Source organism: Stegostoma tigrinum, chromosome 5 (genome assembly GCF_030684315.1).
Source record: "Stegostoma tigrinum isolate sSteTig4 chromosome 5, sSteTig4.hap1, whole genome shotgun sequence".
NCBI classification, from domain to species: domain Eukaryota; kingdom Metazoa; phylum Chordata; class Chondrichthyes; order Orectolobiformes; family Stegostomatidae; genus Stegostoma; species Stegostoma tigrinum.
Window position 1 is genome coordinate 121873339 of NC_081358.1, and position 17640 is coordinate 121890978.

At 44.7% G+C, this 17640-nt stretch overlaps 1 protein-coding gene across 4 annotated transcripts; it reads right to left on the minus strand.

The window, feature by feature from the left end:
- Positions 1–1916: 1916 nt before the first annotated feature.
- On the minus strand, positions 1917–12387 carry osr2 (odd-skipped related transciption factor 2). Of its 4 annotated transcripts, none has more exons than XM_059646252.1 (4): positions 12365–12387; positions 3764–4466; positions 2798–2897; positions 1917–2367 (listed from the first exon to the last, which is right to left on the minus strand). In XM_059646252.1, exons 2-4 carry the CDS (start codon positions 4420–4422, stop codon positions 2185–2187), a joined length of 942 nt encoding a protein of 313 aa, XP_059502235.1. In that variant the 5' UTR covers positions 4423–4466; positions 12365–12387; the 3' UTR covers positions 1917–2184. The 4 variants fall into 4 exon arrangements, with proteins under 4 accessions (XP_059502235.1, XP_048384369.1, XP_048384370.1 ...); XM_048528412.2 differs by lacking the exon at positions 12365–12387 and adding an exon at positions 10430–10805; XM_048528413.2 differs by lacking the exon at positions 12365–12387 and adding an exon at positions 7444–10103 and having other exon boundaries at positions 1917–2285.
- Between the last annotated feature and the right edge of the window lie 5253 nt (positions 12388–17640).

Here is a 17640-nt window from a genome sequence, read left to right on the forward strand (position 1 = left end):
AGCCTGCCTCCCAGCAACCTCAATGCCCCACATTATCTCCCCCCACCTCCCGCCCCCAGCGCCCAAATCCAATCCCTCCCGCCGTATTTTTAACTACCTGTAAACTTCACAGAAGCTGGAAGCAAAACTGAAAAGCGTGCGCAAGACACTCATTCTAGATGCAACTCCCTGACGGGTTAAATTAAAATCATGACCAAAAACCGAAAGAACTGCGGATGCTGTGAGTCAGGAACAAAAACAGAAGTTGCTGGAAAAGCTCAGCAGGTCTCGCAGCATCCGTGGAGAGAAATCAGAGTTAGACCTCTTCTGAGGAAGGGTCACTCGATCTGAAACGTCAACTCTGACCTCTCTACAGATGCTACCAGACCTGCTGAGCTTTTCCAGCAATTTCTGTTTTTGTGTAAATGTGTTGAATGGTTGAGTGGGGAGCATCGGTCAACAAATGGTTAATGACGTTATAGCACTTGTGCAAATTGTAAGCTGTGTAATTTAAACAACTTGCGCCAATGTTTTGGCTCTACGGTATCAAATGATTTATGGAGAGCCCGATCACTCTGATATATGAAGAACCTCTTTGCTACACTTTGCTGCACCTTTTAGTCTTCAAACCAATTATGGTATCAATTCACCAAAGTCAAATGTATTTACATTATAGCCTTCACAAGAGGTTGCTCCTTGAGGAGAAAAAGAAGTCGTATATTCCGCACCCACCCCCATTCAACCCTTTCAAGTCCATTCTTCTCATTGTAATTACTGGCAACGATGGCAGGCCTGGTGTTTGTTAATTGTAGAACGGTTATCGAGAGGATCAAGTGTAAATGCGCGAACCCGAGTGAGAAGTAAATATTGGGAGGTGTGGGATAGGTTATGGCAGTGAGAGGATTGTAGTTGTGTAGAGCAGGAAAGATGCTATTAGGCTCCTCTGTGATACAGTGACAGCGAAAATCTAACACGGAGCTAGCGCACGTTTGTTTCTTCGTTACCTCTCTTTTAATCTTCTCCGGCTTTTACTTTAAAAATGTGTTTACTTCCGACTAATAGAGCAAAGGAAATCTTGCTGCCAGAGAAATTATGTCAAATTGTCAGAGCTGTTCCCATGTTAGGTTTGGTCGGGGTGGTCTGTGCTCCTCTGGTTGGAAGCTATTTTGTAAAATTGACGGTAGAACGAGACAGCAGTCCAGTCAAGCTGTGGGGGGGTGGTGGGGGGCATCAGTTGTTGAATGATAAATGAAATGAAAGTTGGTTGTGGGTAGAGGATATAAGTGGGTACTGTTTACGTTGGAATAGTCAAAATGGAATTGGGAACCGTTGTTCAGGTGTTCACTCTGTGGTTTCTATCAGCAGCAAAACCTCCTCTGCATTAACCCGTATCAATGGAACAGAAAATTACAGTCTCCCATGTTTTTGTGTTGTTGTGTCAAGCTCTTCAAAATGTTAGGAGATGCGCAACGTGAGGGCTCGTGTACGTTTTCATGCTGCAGTTGTAGTTGACATGTTCCGGACCTCCGCCGAATTAGTCCGAGAACTACTTGAGAGGGCATTTAATAAGAACAACCTCCCGCTGTTGACTGCGGATTGGGGCACAATTTAACGATTTGCAGGTTCCCCTCAAAAGCTGTCGCTGCTTCAGGATTCGAGATCTTTGTCAGTAAGCAGATGCACCCCGACACTATCATTAATTCCCGGTGTAAAACAGGATGAAATCTATTAACAGCCTCGAGAAACACGGTGAAGAATTTCTTTTAAAAAAGCGGAATAAGCTCCTCAGCTTCCTCAAACGTTTTGCTTTGAGACTGTTGAAAGAAATACTGACAGTGAATTTTATTGATTCGATTATGTATTTATCCCTCCCGGTGGACGCTGTCTAGTTTTTGTCAGTGTTCATTAAGCCTAATTGGAACACAAAGTACAAAAGATGACATGATAAAAAGCATTTTATTATCATTATTCACATGCTTTCAATTTATCCCACTTGAGGATTGGACATAGAGCAGTATAAAAAATTTTATATACACGAAGATTCTGATTTGGACAGGGATATGTAGAAAACTATTGAATTATATGGATGTGGCTATTGTCAGTTTTTCCCTCCTTTTTGGGAGGGCGGGAGGGCATATTTATTTACTTTATACAAGTATTCACAGCAAATTCAAGTAACGCGGAGTGGCTTGGCCGTCGGTTCGCTCAATATTCCGCCCGGGGAGTGTGAGTTAGGCTGTGCCGTCGCAGATCGCAGTTACGCCGGAATACTTTGCCACACTGTTCGCAATTGTAGGGCTTGATGTCTGTATGGGTAAGAAGGTGAGTTTTCAGATTACTTCTTTGATTAAACGTTCTTCCGCATGTGGGACATTTGTGAGGAGATTCCTGTTCAGATTTGAAGCAAGCAAAGGATTAATTCCTTTCTTTCGTTTTGAAACGAAAATAAAATACTGTGATCTCCTTTTAGCATTTATAGCGATCGCCCAGAAACCGTGGAACGATCGTATGCGCTGTACACAAAGTTTAATTTGTCATCTTAAAAGTTAATAGTTCTATAGCTGACGTTTCATGAGAAGGTCCCTCGTGAAAAAGGCTGAGCAGAAAAGATGTCCCGGTCCGCAGGACATTCGCGACAGACATAATGCACATTGCAAGCCCTGGATCATCTTAGCTTTATAAATAGGTTGCTGAGGGAGCAAAAATACTGGCCTCCCTCTCCCCTTGCCGCAAAACTATGCAAGATTCCTCCCGCAGGACCTGTCAAACTTTATTCGCCCAGAGTTTGAATTCTCTGGAAACTTGCTGCGGACCTTACCTGCATATGTAGCGTTTTGTGAACAGCTAAAGTCCTGGACTGGCAGAATCCTTTCCCACACTCCTGGCACTTGAAAGGTTTCTCTTTGGAATGGATATACCTGCAAATGAAAGCAGTGGCAAACTCTCAGTAACGCGGCCTTTACAGCTCCCTGGGTTCACGTATCTTTCCTGCTGCAGCCACTGGATGTAGCGGCTGTTATTGAACTTGCTGATGGCCAGGAGTGACCGGCCACCGATGCTCCACACCGCTCCCCTCTGGCCGGGGTAGAAGCTGCCGCACCACGCGGGCACAGCGCCCTCCACTGGCGGAGGGGCGCCACGCCGACAGCAGCATCAGGGACGCAGCACAGCGGGCGCCGAACACTTCACCTCAAGGACACCAAGGGACCGCGAGAAGATTCATATCTTATTCCCCAAATCACAGCTTCACTGCAATGGGCAGCCACTACTGGTGGAGGTCAGGGAGAACGGTAGGAGATACAATAATCTCACCCATATGAACAGATGCGCGAAGAGGGTTTAGTGATTTCTGACATTTCTGGTACTTCTAACCATGTCCCAGCCCTGAGTTCTTCATTGAATTACATTTCACGTTGGTTCAATATCGAAACATTGGGGAGGGCGGCGCTGTGATCAATCAGATCCGTACAATTACATTGCAAATGGAGATTTCCATTCGTGACAAATTAGGATGTACCCTTCTACAGAAAGCTCCCTCGAGAAGCTTTGATACCAACTTGGGGGAATGTGATGATCACACACTAATTGACATGACAGCATTTGTCCTCCGTGAGAGAGAAGCAGTACCAGGCACCAAGAGAGGATCATTTCAGGATTCATGATCCTGCAATGTTTGATGCAGTGTATGTGTTTGTGTATGTCTGTATATGTGTGTGTATATGTATGTGTATGTGCGCGCGTGTGTGCATGTGTGTGTGTGTGACTATGGAGTGTCTGCACCCACCTGTGATCTCTCAGATGATCCTGTCTTCTGAAGGCCTTGTGGCAGATATCACACGTGTAGGGCCTCTCGTCCGTGTGGGTCCTCTCATGTATGAGGAGGTTGTAGGATTTTGTAAAATGCCTGCCGCAGAACTTGCAGATGAATTCCTTTTTGGTCTTGGAGGGTAGCCTACCCCTGGAAGGTTTCCTGTCCAGGGTGACTTTACCAACCTCCCCGTGAGAGCCTCCGACCCCGGCGCTGAGCTTTGGAAAGTCTCCGGGCTTTGGCGGATCCTCCTGCGTGGCCGCCAGCGCCAGATTGGCAAAGTCAAAGCGGGGCCGCTCCTTTTGCAGCGCGGGCAGGACGTGGGCGAGGCTCCCTTGTTTGGGGTGGAAGACGTGAGCGCTGAAGGGCAGCGCCGGGAACGGGAACCTGCCGTCCACGAAGCCTTGTGCGGCGGCCATCTCGGTGAAAGTCGACCTGGCGATCCCGTGAAGGTGAGGATAGCCCAGGGTAGTCCACTGGTTCATGTGCATGGTCTGGACGGTGCTGAGGCCATACAAACCCTGCAGCTGGTCCACGGCCGATGGGAAAGTGTTCACCGCCCTCAGGAACGAATAGTTTGTCAGCTGTAGCGGTGGATGCAGGGGGATAGGAGCGGGCAAAGTCTTACTTCCCATTTCAGTCGAATAGGCAACACTTCTGTGCAATTCCTCGGCCAAGCCTAGAAAGAACAGAGAGGGAGAGAAACAAACACACCAGTTATGTACAGCACATGAGTGAAGCTTTCGGGTGCTACTCCTGACAATCATCACTATTATTTTTGCATAACGCTTGGACCAGCAATTTGATCCTGAAAAGCTCCAGAGAAAGTTGATTTCGGAGTCTTGGGGAGTAGACGCTGCTAAGGTCAGTCTTCAGTTCCTCAGAGTTCAAACCGATGATGAAAATGGTTTAAGTCCAGGGGGTCCCCAATACTTGCATCCTCCACTACTGTTTAAGTTCAATTCAGCTGAAGGACAATTCAGAGTGTGTCGAAATAAAACCACAGAGTGACCCGGGAGGAGCAAATGAGCTCCTAACCCAACCTTGATGTGCAAAAAGCTGCATCCCTGAAACTATATTTTTTAAAAATCTAACATGAACTGCACAGTCAGCGCCCGGGGTCCTGACTTTGACATTTTTTAAAATTGTCTCTGAAGAGATACAGAAAACGTTTCAAAGTGAAACAGTCCTCTGATTAACGAGATCCCGTTCTATTTCTCTATCCACAGAGGCTGATAGATCCGCTAAGTCTTTTCAGCAGCTTCCCTCTCTCCAGTTCGGGCTCCCACCATCCGCCGTGAAAATATTCGATTGCTTTTAAAACGAAAAGGACTGGAAACGACAGCAGACAGGAAAGGAGTGGAACGTATTTCTACAGGATTCTGTGAGGGAGCAAGGCCCGTGCAAAAATTGTCTGCCGTGGGGGAGAAATCTGAGCCCTCATCATTTTAACTTTACGAGCTGCTCTGAGGAGTTCATAAACACTCTACCAACACAAATAAAGTCGGGACATCTCCAAATGCAGAGAGGCAAATAAAAGTTTCTCTCCGACCATTGTATTTGGTGGAGCGTGGGGGGGTGGGGGTTTCTTTTACTGACACCTTCCATCGTTACATTGAGAATATATCAACCGCAAGAGTTACCTACACAGTGAGAGAGAGGGAGAGAGATTTTCCACTTTCCCCAGCATGCCCAGCCTTTTCTTCTGGTTTATTTTTGTTGACGAGGGTCTGTGAGAAACTGCGAGGCCAGTGTCGCGGCCCCCTTCCCCCCGGGGAGGGAGACTCAGCTGGATTCGGGTTTACGGGCTCCGGGCTGAGTTGGTTATTTTTCTTTATTCAAGGAGCAACTCATTCATCAAGATAATTGAAATGTAAAAAGGGCAACACTTCACTGGCACCTCACACTCTTAGCAACCTCACTTGTCGGCTGCAACCGAGTGAAACATGTTTGTTTTACTGGAGACGGAGAGAGGGAATTTTAGCTCAAGTGCTACTTTGGAAAAAGATCAGAAATATTTTACACGTTGTTAAAAGGCGATGGGATATTCATATCTCAGCACTGAAAGACTTTAATTCAATAGAATAGCCTGTAACATCTGCATTAACAGGAAGAGAATTTAAAACCTTCACTGTTTCCAATCCTGCTCAAGTGCCTTATTCCTGACTGTCACATTATTTTACCCCACAGGGCTGGCCCTGGTATCAAATAATTCAGGTGAACGTTGAAGCAGTGTTTGGAGGATGAGGCTCAAGAGTGGGGTGTAATCGGCGCTTGAAGTAGAGTAAGTTTCGGAATTAAACAGGACTCACTGATTTATTAAAATCGTGAATCTCGGTCTTTGTTTTACACTGTTTAGAAGTCTGGAGGATTGGTCGCAGAGATTCCAAGTCCTCGACAAAGCACGGGAAGGAAACAGGAGTCTGTGTTCAATAGAAGGTCCGAACAACTTTCTTCGCAGCACAGAAAATGTTGCAAGATTTTGGCGAGCATCAGGACGAATGTAACAAGTCGTCACGAGTATCAATGCCCCCGGGGGGTTACTTATCTCCGTCTCTCTCTTTTTCAAATCACATTCTGTCTGATGGTCCAGATTTAGATCTGCGCACGTCCCTTCCCCCTCACCTTTTCAAACACAAACTCTTCATTTCAGTTTAGATTGAATTCCTTTGCACTGACCTGGAAGAACCCGGCCGATTATATCGGGCCCAGTCAACTTTCTGTTCACAGAATTATCCCCTGATGTCTTTGGGGGCGGGGGTGGCGGTGGGGGACAGGTTGTTGGTATCTGCTATTTGTCCAGGCCCGTCTCCTCACCAGTAAGTCACGCTTATCAATTGCAAACTTCTAGCAACTTTATTGACCGGCTTAAAACATCGTATTGCTAATTGATTCCTTCATGGCGATACAATCGATTTTGGGAATGCTAGTCCCATTGTCTTTACAGAGGCCTTTCTAAATCTGCTTTCATCTACAACTCAGAGATTCACCGGGCACGTCAAATGAAATTATGTTTTAACTTTGAGTATTCGGGATAATTCGTCTTGAAGATTCTTCATTTAGAAATCGGGCAATTTAACCCAAGTGGGTTGGGCGAAGAGAGAGACCGTGATTAAACGCTAAATTAGAATATGGGCTCCAAAATACTGGGCTTGATTAATTAAAAACAAAACACCGCCTTTTTACCCCTTCAGCGGCAAGTTGTTCCGAATAAATCACACTGTCTGAACTATTTTTCTCTAACATGTTACACAACAAAGAAGCTGCTAATACGACCTGAGTTCTAAGGGCAGGCCCTAATGTGTTCCTATCAGAAATCAGAAATGAAGGTAAACCCTTTCTTTCTCAATGTACACAGCACTGAGCTAGGAACGAGCCCTGTTTTAGTTTAGCTCTCTGGGCGAAGTCGGAGAAATCCCTCGTTGCCCTGTGACTTAATGAGGTGTGTGTGTGACTATCAGAGAGTTCAGTTCTAAGCAGTGAAGGGAAAAAAAACAGCTTCTTCCTCCTTTAAAAAAAACTGGTTCAGACTATTTCTAGAGGAGGGTTCTCTCCAACCCACACCCCAGTACCTTAATCCGAACGCCTGCAGCTAACAGCATCTCTCCCGCTATCCTCCTGTGTCTCAGCACCAATGCTCATTCCCTTAAACTTACCCAAGGCTAAGGTCCTCATCGTCTGCAACTTGTGGTAATTATCAGTGTATCAAACTTCTCATAAAACACCGTCTGAACGTCAACCCCCAGCTCCACCACTCTCCATAAAAAAAGTCATGACAATTTAGGTCAGGCATGATTTTACTGACTGCACATGGCAGCCCTACGGTGGGGGTGGGGAGGGTAACATGCTGGAGGTGGAAGCGGCTAAGTGGGTGGGAAGCTTGGTGCAACTGAAGTGTCATTTTATTCGTAGGCCTGAAACAAATGTGATCCAAAGTTATCTAACGTTACACGGCCGGTGACCGAATTAGGTGTAACACACTGAATATATCTCCCAAATTCCCAGGAAGGTGGTATGAAGTGTTTTCTCGTTTTCTGATGTGTGCGCGTTTGTTGCTTTTACTCGCGTTTTGAAGTGGTAGCCCAGAAACCCACTTGTGTCAGCCTCCTATCGCTAGTCTCAGCGGTCTAGTCACTAACCAGAAACCACACTCTAGTTCTGCCTTAGTTTGCTGACTGTAGTACACCAGGTCGGCTTGTTTAATACAACCTCTAACGTTAGCGGCGTCATTACACGGACTAGGCAAATTGCTTCGCAGTTTAATCCCCATAACTTTGACAAATCACCCATCATCACCGATTCCTCTAACCGTACGTTTGCACCAACTAAATCGGGAAATGACACCGAGCTGTACCCCGCAGTTACAAGATTAAATGCTTTCAGTTTCTGTAAAAGAGGAGAGCCCAGACGGTGAATAGATTGCAAGGCGCGTTCTCCAGAGTGTTTTAAACTTCAGTCAACTTTTTTTTCGCTCTCTCTTCTGTGGGAAATATTGTAATGTAATGCAATCCTGAAACCAGCTGTAAAACAGCGAGGCAGATGCATTGAAGAGTTATAGGAAAGTCCCGGCAGCTTCTCTCTATTTTCGGAATTTAGTCTGGCATTTGTAGGTCCCCTTTTATACCCGGGAGAATTCCCAAAATGCGATATAGCTTCTCCCTGCTCGACCTACAGTGAAAAACATGAATACGCCGTGCTAATCCTTAAAGACACGCGATCAAATCTATTAATTTTATTTTTAAATCTGTGAAATCAGTTCGAATCTTAAATCTAACTAGGCGCGAATTTACTCTGTCAGTAGGCGTCCAGGTAGTACAGACTCACATAAACCAGGTGCTTCTTTTAATGTACAAAGCCACTTTGTATCTCTATTTATGAGGGAACTGAGAGTTCCATGGCACAGTGGACCAGAAGGACAGACTTTTTTAAAAAAGAACAATAATGTTTTAAGAATTTGGAAAGTACTTCCTCCAGTCATTTTAGCAAAACGACGATCGTGATCATTGTTAATTAACAAGCTACAGTTAATGTCACAACGTTAGAACTACGAGCTTAAAGAAGTTAACGTGCGCGCACGTCTCCTTCCACAATCGAAAATGCAATGGTCTCCACATTGACGAGCATTCTCTGGGATATGCGGGAATTGATAAATAAATTATACAGGATGAAAATATTTACGGACTAGAATGGCTCGGATCGGTTCGAAAATCGTTCTGGCGGACGGGGAGCTCTTGTTTTAAAAACAGCGGCTCTTCTCAACTTGTCATTATCTATTGGAAAATGAGCACAAACTGGTCATTTCATTATTCTTCTGACTGTCCTACACTTGTCAGGCTGCCTGAATGAATGAAGCTGAGAAGGGGGTGGGGGGCGGCGTTGGTATAACAGCAAGGGAAGGAGAGGGAATAAGGCTGAGGGCCGATGGAGCGAGGAAATGGTGATTTGCCCAATTTCTGGCCTTTCCCAGTGTCAACGTGTGAGGTCACAACTGTGTAACTTCACCAAAGAGCCCTCCCTATCTCTGTAATCCCAGCACCTGAAGGTAGAGACTCAGCAGTCCCCCTTCCCCACAGGGCAATGTCGCTGAGCAATTTAACCCCATCCTATTGGCAGGGGACAGGGGCTGTGGGGTACGGAAATTAGGAGTGGGTGGAAGAGTTAATCATGTACGATTTTAAAAAAACTGGAACTAGAGAATGAAAGCAAACAAGTACCAAGAGGTTTTTTAATGCTAGTTCCAGTATTCTAATTATAGTTCTCGGAGCTGGTACCGTTCACATGGAGTGAAGAGCGACCAATACCCAACAATGAGTACTTTCACCTCCTGGTTGGTGGTGATTTCTGAAAGTCCAGCTGTTGCTAAGTTCCCAATTGAAACTCAAACACCAGCATTGCTTTGACAATATTTCTAAAACGTAAAGATAGAAAATCTCTATAAATTTAAGGGGAGGGGGTGTGCAATTCATAATAACCGTGGCCCAGATTGGACAGCAGAGATCACGCACAAGCTTTCTGCCCCACTCTGAGGTGCATTTGAGATCACGTTCGTTCTCATGCTCCTACACACATCTGCAAAGATCCCATAAACTTCTCCTATTGGGAGCCTTAGGCCATTGTCATTGAAATATATTACTATGCAACAAAACGTGTTTTCGCGCTTCCTGTTGTTCGTAGCGAACAATTTTGCTCTCCTTGTGCTTCCGAACTCTCCCTCTCTCTCACGCACGCACATACACAGATATAGAAGCACAGTCTGCTATCTACAGTTTGAACTGCTCTGGGCCGACGTCGGCTTCAACTTTGTTCGAGTCCCGGCCCTTTCAATGAAGAGAGGTAAAGGCCGAACGCGTCGACAACAATCTCGGATTTCAATATGTACAGTGCTTACACACACACACACACACACACGCACGCACACACAGAAATCGGGCACAAATTATCAGCTGCAGGAATTGTGCAAATAAAACAGAACTCCCTTAAACGCCATTACAAACACGAGAGTCTAATTTGTCTCAAAAGGGGTTTGCTGTTGACATATCTAATGCCCTCAGAATTGCACCTTCCTATTTATATTCATTGATGCGATATTTCAGCCACGCTCACCCCCACCCACACACCCACCCACCCACACACAATCCTTACCCGGTGTTTCACAGCTGAGCCCCAAAGTTTCCAACGGTTTTCAGCGCCGGGTGAAGACCAGAAGAGATTGCGTTTGTACGTGTGCGGGTGTTTCTTTTTTAACCTGTATGGTATTTAATCCCATAGAGTCAGGGGTGCGACACCCAAAGCCGGGCCAGTCAGAAGTTCTGCAGTTTGTCCCTGCGAGGCGTCTGCATGCTCCCGCCTTGTCCTGCGGCAGCTGCGGGACGGTGCGTGTTACAAAAACAAAAATAATCCCGGACTTTGCGGGAAATCTACTCGGGGCTGACTGCTGCTGCTCTTCCGCTGCGTTCCGAATTCCCTCTGAACTCACTCTCCAACTTCCATCAAATTTCAGTGCAGCTCAGCGCCTGCGCACAGACAGGAGGGCTGATTAACTCCAGCAGAGATTCCGGCCATTGCCTCAGTTTCAACAATGTGTTTACATTCTGTTTGGATGGCAACGCATCCTTAAAGGCGCGGCTTTCTCTTTAAAAAAAAACACAGACACGATTTGTCCAGGGGTCAATCCTAGGGAGAAGGGGAGGTTTATTTGGGGGGGGGGGGGGTGGGGGGCGCGACCCTTGGGTAAATGTGGGTAATCCGTAGCCAAAATAAAAGTTACCTCATTAAAATCAAAATTGAAAGGGGGAGGAGGCAGAGCGTGGAAGAAGGGGTTGCGGATGCAGGGGGTTGCTGGCCATGAAGGGATTAAATCTAGATTGGGCATCACAATTCCTGGCCGAATAGGACAGGATTTGGAAATAATGGATACAAGAAAATCCCATTCATTTCATTGCTTGAAGAAACCTCATCGCACCGCTGAAGACAGGGCATAACCGCAGCCTGTGTCCCCGTTCCGTGGGACCCATGAGCACTCAGCTTACCGAGGAGGGGACACGACAGCGGGGAGCGACTACCCGCCTAAATCATCGGTGTAAAAATATTTCAACACCTCCCCTTCCCTCCGCTCCCATATTCCCTCACTACCCTCTACCAAACCTTCCTCAACTTCCCAAAGTGAATGAACGATCCTCTTCAGCTCTTTGTACATTCCCGCTTTCTTTACCTGTTTACCAACAATCACATTCATTTTGATGTCATTCACACAGTCCAGTGTTCTGTCTGCGTGCTGATGGCATTTAATCGCTTGGTGATTTTGTAAGCATTCTCAAATTCACTTGAAACTTCAGAAGGGGCGTTTTATGTACAGTGTTAAAGCAGGAACTTCAACACCTGCTCGAAATTGCAAATGATTCCTCTTAAAATTAGGTTAGTTTCAAGTGCTCCGAAAGTTTGATTGGATATCTGTTGTATTATAAAATGTTGTAAACGTTGGATGTATCTGGACAAAAATCTGAAGGAATCTCTAAGAGAAGCGGGTGTCTTCCCACCGTCTCCCTCTCCCTCTCTGGTTACAGAATGGCATTTTGTAGCCAACGCACTTACCTGAACGCACCGCGTAAACTTCCCCAGATCCACAGAACTGACGCATTGCTCCTGCAAGAAAAATCCTACCTTTTGTTTTTTTTTTGGTTGTTGTGGAAATTTGCAACTGTAGCAGAATCGTTTTGTTTTAAGCGTTTCGATTTAAATATTGTGAAGCGCCTGAACTGACAGAATTTGAGATCATTTCAAGGAAAGTATTAACTAATGGTTTTAAAACCATCTCCTTCATACAGAGTTAGGCGGAATGTTTTGCTTTAAACCGATGTAATCCACTCATTCGGGCGAAAATCTCAAATCATTCAAAAGCGCCCTATTCCCCCCTTGGCAGATGATCCACGAAACACATCTTCCAAAGGCCGGTTAGTTCAATGAAAGTTACACAGTGAACACTTGAACATCAAGTTTTTTTTAAAAAATCGATCTGAAGCTTCATTTAACGTCGTACACCGGTGGATTTTACACACTTGGTCGCCGCGTTTCACTCACTGGAGGGAATGTGTCTGGCGTTCGTAGGGCGCACAAGTTACACCGTCTCACTTTTAAAACACAAGTCTGTCAGTGAGACTTATTCGATATGTTTCCCCCCGACCCCCCCCCCCCCCCACAGGAATGTCGCACCACGTTAGAGCAAAGGCGAAAAAACGTGATGGTTAAGCAGGAGGATTTGCGGGGCTGAGAAAACGTAAGGCAATGAAAGTTTACCAAATTAAATGTCTGGTAATAAAACAAAACGTGGGCGAAGCCTTTGAGATTAATCTGTCACATAATGTATTTTTAGACTGTGTTCTGTTTGCACCAGGAGTTGGAGATGATGGGGAGATTGGTAAGATTTGACAACAAGAAACAAGGCGCTGTCAATCCGTTTTGAAAAATGTTACTGCGGGGTGTGTGTTTGTGTTTGGAAGTGGGCTGCTATTACGTAGACTCACATGTCCTTGCTGTGTCCTTGTGACCTCAGAGACAGCAAGTTGCGATAGTCCCCACCGCCTTCACCCTGCCTCCCTCGAAGTGCTGTCCAGATATCTGCAATTTTCAGGTTGATTTCCTTTGTGAGATTTCCCAGGGATCTGGGTGCATTTCCCACTGATTCAGCAACAAGATGAACGATTGCGTTGACAATCTTTCCTTGAGTTACAGGCTTATCAAATAAATTTGGCTGGACCTCAAACATTTAATTTTGCAAACACCTTATATCAGGTGACAGCACGCCCACTTTACTTTTACAATGTGGCGTTTTACTGCGAAATAGGAACTGTCGGCAATGAAACCAACATAAATATTTTCAGAAATGTGAATATTGAAGCAACATTTGCTCTGCTTTCTTGGGCTGGTATTTCTTTTGCCAGTGATCCTCGAGCATTTCGTATTGAGTCCCTGAACCTACCAACAAGACGGTTAGATTTAGCCAACTTCTTTGGGTTTCATTTTAATTCAATTTTAACTATAAGAATATAGACGACGTAAATACAAGCATTGACAGAGTTTAGCAAAAGAATGCTTTCACTCGACTGACTCGTTCCCTTTGCTTAAGCCTCTGTAAGTGGGCTGTATAGTTTTATGTGCTTGTTAACTTAGTACTGAGGGGATAAGAAGTAAATTTAAAAAAAAGATTAAAAACGTGTCCAACAGATTTTCGTAAAGCTTTCATAAAGTGATAAAAGCATTAAAAACACAATTAAATAGTAGAGATTTGGGGCTGATATTATTATGAAGTCATTTAGAATTCACTTAAGCATTGTCGAATGGTGCCGTTTCGAATGGTGCACGGATTAAGAACTAAATCAAAACAGATCTCAAATCGGTTAGCGCGTGAAGTGTACCGCATTGCGGTTTACAAGGCGCTAGGACAAACGCCTCTATTTCCCTGAAACTCAGACAGCAAGCTTTGTCAATTAGAATAATTGATCTCCGTTCAAACAAAAACACTGCGTGTTGTTCATGAACTTTTGGCATACCGTGTCAATGGAAATCTCAGTAGACTGCAGATCGTCAGTCTAAACCTAAATATCACAAATGGACAAGTCTCCCTGGTATATCCAGTCTGAAAAATTCCGGATAAAATTCAGTTTGAAACATATTCCCGTTTAACAGCCAAACCCGTGCCTTAAATAACCTGTCGTTTGCGGACAGTTAATGGAGGAAGGCTGTGTTATGTTAAAATAACTTTTAACAAATTAGATTTCGAACAAATTCCTAAATGGTCTAGCGCTTTGCTAACTTGAAGGCGCCCTGTGAGGTAGTTCCCGCCGAAAAAAACCAGACAAACCGACACTATTTCTGCATGTGTTGTAATGGACAAACCGCGTTCCTCAGATGTTAGAGTTAAATGAGATTGGCACCTCTCTCAATCACTCGGTTTATATATTAGCTCCTGAGATCAATACAGTTTTATCAGACACACCGGCCCGCGGACGGTGTGTCTGAAGTATTGATTTGTGCCTCAGAGATCACGTTCGGCTTGCATTTCCTTATCTTCAGCCTGTTTTTTTTAACTGGCTGCCCATCCCCTAATGGGGTGAGCGATGATTCAATTATTAGCAATTTGCAAACACAGAACCGGAACCAATAGAACATGAATGTTCTGATATCGATTATCGATGAAGTGATGTGTGGGCAGATTGGATCCTGAGATATGTTAATGGCCAAGAAGTGGCATAAAAACAACGATCAAGTGCAATTGCAAAAACACGGTAGTGCTTCAGGATGAGATTGATCGGGTGATCTAGACGCCACGACTCCGTGATACACGAATACAGTTCTGCCGTCAACAGGTTGACTCAGCTGCTACCGGTTACCGGACTGGAGCGCCGCCCAGCGGCCAATGTCGGGCACTGACGGCAATGAGGGCTGGAGCGAAGGGAACGATCAAAGTTCTTCGCCCCAAAAAGACATTGTTAACTTTAATATTTTCCACCAACTAATGCATGCCAGATTAAGAAAATCAATGATCTAGAAGGAAAAATATGCGCCACAAATTTAAACCAGAGCCAAATGTAACGCGTGATTTTCCAATTAAGCCTTCATACATCCTCATATTTTACCTACAACTCCTTCCAAGAACACCTTGGGATTGAGGTTCCCTACAGACGGAGTTCTGAGGAAGGGTCACTAGACCTGAAACGTTAACTCGGTTTTCTCCTTCACAGATGCCGAGCTTTTCCAGCAACTTTGATTTTGTTCCTGATTTACAGCATCCGCAGTTCTTTTGGTTTCGAGAAAGACAAATCATATCGCTTTTAGCGCCTGCTTCTCATTCTGGATTTCACACCTTCTCTATTGCTGAATGAATGTTTAAAAAGCAGAGCATTAAATTGCAATTCAGATTAAGCGACCGCAGTTATGTAAAAGCAAAGTACTGCGGATGTTTGAAATCTGAAACAAACGCAGCGAATACTAGAGAAACTCAGCAGGCCTGGCAGAGTCTGTGAAGAGAGAAGCAGAATTAACGTTTCGGGTCCGGCCTGTCTCGTCGGTAGAACCCGCAGCGTTTGTTTCTTAACTTCCACTATTAAGGAACATTTTTGTGTCTGAGGAGCAGAGCTTAATCCCATTGTAAATAATTTGACTTTCCTCGTAAACCGAGTGCTAAACCTGAGTTGTTCGAAGACTCAGGAATAATTCGATTGAGAGATTCTGCCTGAACTATTCTCGTTTACTAAGTCAGTGGGCTGGGAATTTAAAAGATGCAACAGTGCCTTTTCACACATTATTTCGTTCATGAAAGTTTTCCTTCCCCTCTGTTGTGTCGTGGAGAAGGGCATCACGACCAAATCAGTGACTGCATTAGGGGCGAGGGGGGAATCTCCCGTCCTGACGGCGTTAACCTCTAAAGCCTAAAGTCTATTGTCACAAGAAACAATTTGGGAGATTTCACCGCATCTATGTTCTCTCCCGCATCAAAAGGGAAACGACATATCAGCAACCTAAACCAAGCTGCGGTTCTGTCTCTGAGTGGTTTTCGTTTGAGAATGGAACATACATCCTCGAGCAATTTCTGCAGAACCAAACTTTGAGTAAATACAGAACAGAGGACAGTCTAAGGTCTTTCCGCCGAAGTTAAATGGCGAGTCCGTTCAGTTATCGGGCCCTCAAATTTTGTCAATATTGTCTTGTACAAGTAACAAATGCCTTGGGGGTGTTTGCTGCGCAGTCACATTCCAACGTTGTTCGTTTCTTCATATGCTGCTGTGCTGTTCCGAACTGCCTAGTGACCATGCACGTAAATATGGTTTAATGATAATGTACGTACTTGCATTATTTGTTAAAAGCTAAACACATGGACAGTGGTAGATATCTATACGTGCTTCCAGTATTAACCGCTGAAATCCCCTTCTATGGCTCGGTGTTAACTTTCGGGACGTCTTTTCCTACGGCGCTATGTAAAACAACTTTTTGTTACTTTGTTTAATACCTGTCTCCGCTTTCTCCGCTGCCGCTCAAGGTTTGCTGCAATGGGATCCCAGCAAGAAGCTGGGGCCAGGTGAAACCGTGGGAGAAACTGGTTAATGACGAGAGGGAAAGCAGACAGAAAAAGCAACCTGCGGTTTGTATGTGAATTTCTCTGCCTGCGGACAAACTGTTCAACTTAATTCCGGCGCAGCCTCATTTTTAAACAAGTTAGCATTCTTTCTTTGTGTTGATCGGAGACTGCTCAGATGTTAAGATGTTAAGCAGTGTGAAGAACTCCCTCACCCCCCCCCCACCCCCGAAGCCTGATTTGCACGTTTTGTTCTGTAACACAATTGGAAACCGTTGGCAGAGAAATAAAACATCAATCGCTTGATGTTTCGATGTTGCAACGTTGACATGTACTTATCCGACGTTTATTACTGGAGCATAAAGACATCCTTGAGAAAGCGATTAATATTATGCAAACGTTTAAAGGGTGTATCAGCACCCAGCAGAGATAAATGGGGTATTAGTTTCTCACAGATCAGTTCTGCTGAAGGATTACGGCTACAATTTGATCATCGCACTAGAATAAGTGCAGAAACTGCTAGAGAAACTCAGCAAAGCTGACAGCATCTGTGAAGAAAAAAAGACAATTAGCGTTAGCGTGACTCTTCTTCAGAAGTGTGTTTATTTCACATTTTCGTCCGCAGTATTTTGCTGCAAATTGGTTTGGGATGTTGCATTGCCTAAAGGTGGTAATATAACACGTCATTGTCGAAACCTTAGCTTGTATCTCCCTCCCCCTCTTCCTTCCACACACACACACACACACACACACACACACACACAGAAACACTGTCAACTGACATGTCCTTTGTATTTTTCTTAACATTTCCACCTCTCGGATCCGTCTGATTTCAAGTATTTACCATTTAGTCATTGTTCTTGCGTAAATGCTAAGTTTGTCTAAAGGACGCGATAAACCCATGCGTGTTCTAGCGACAACATACACATACAGCGACTATTTCCATCTACATCAATGTCAAACCGAAATGACCAAACTAGCTTTTCCGAGTTTGCCTTTCAGACCACGAGGACTCTTAGAACGTCTGGGGAAAAACAAACAAAACCGTTTGAATCAACCTCTATACCTGACAGCATTTTCTTCAATCTGCTTACCACCCACTGGATTGAAATTTAAGCTTAACTTTTGCGCAAATCAAATACTTCAACTTTCCAATTGCTTACGGAAGTTCCAACAGCCCCCTCAAGTGCAATTCTCAACGCGTCGTTTGTTTGGGCGAAATAGAGCGTCAAATATTTGTTAATTAGATAATTCCTCTGTGCGCTGACACTTTGCAAAAACAATC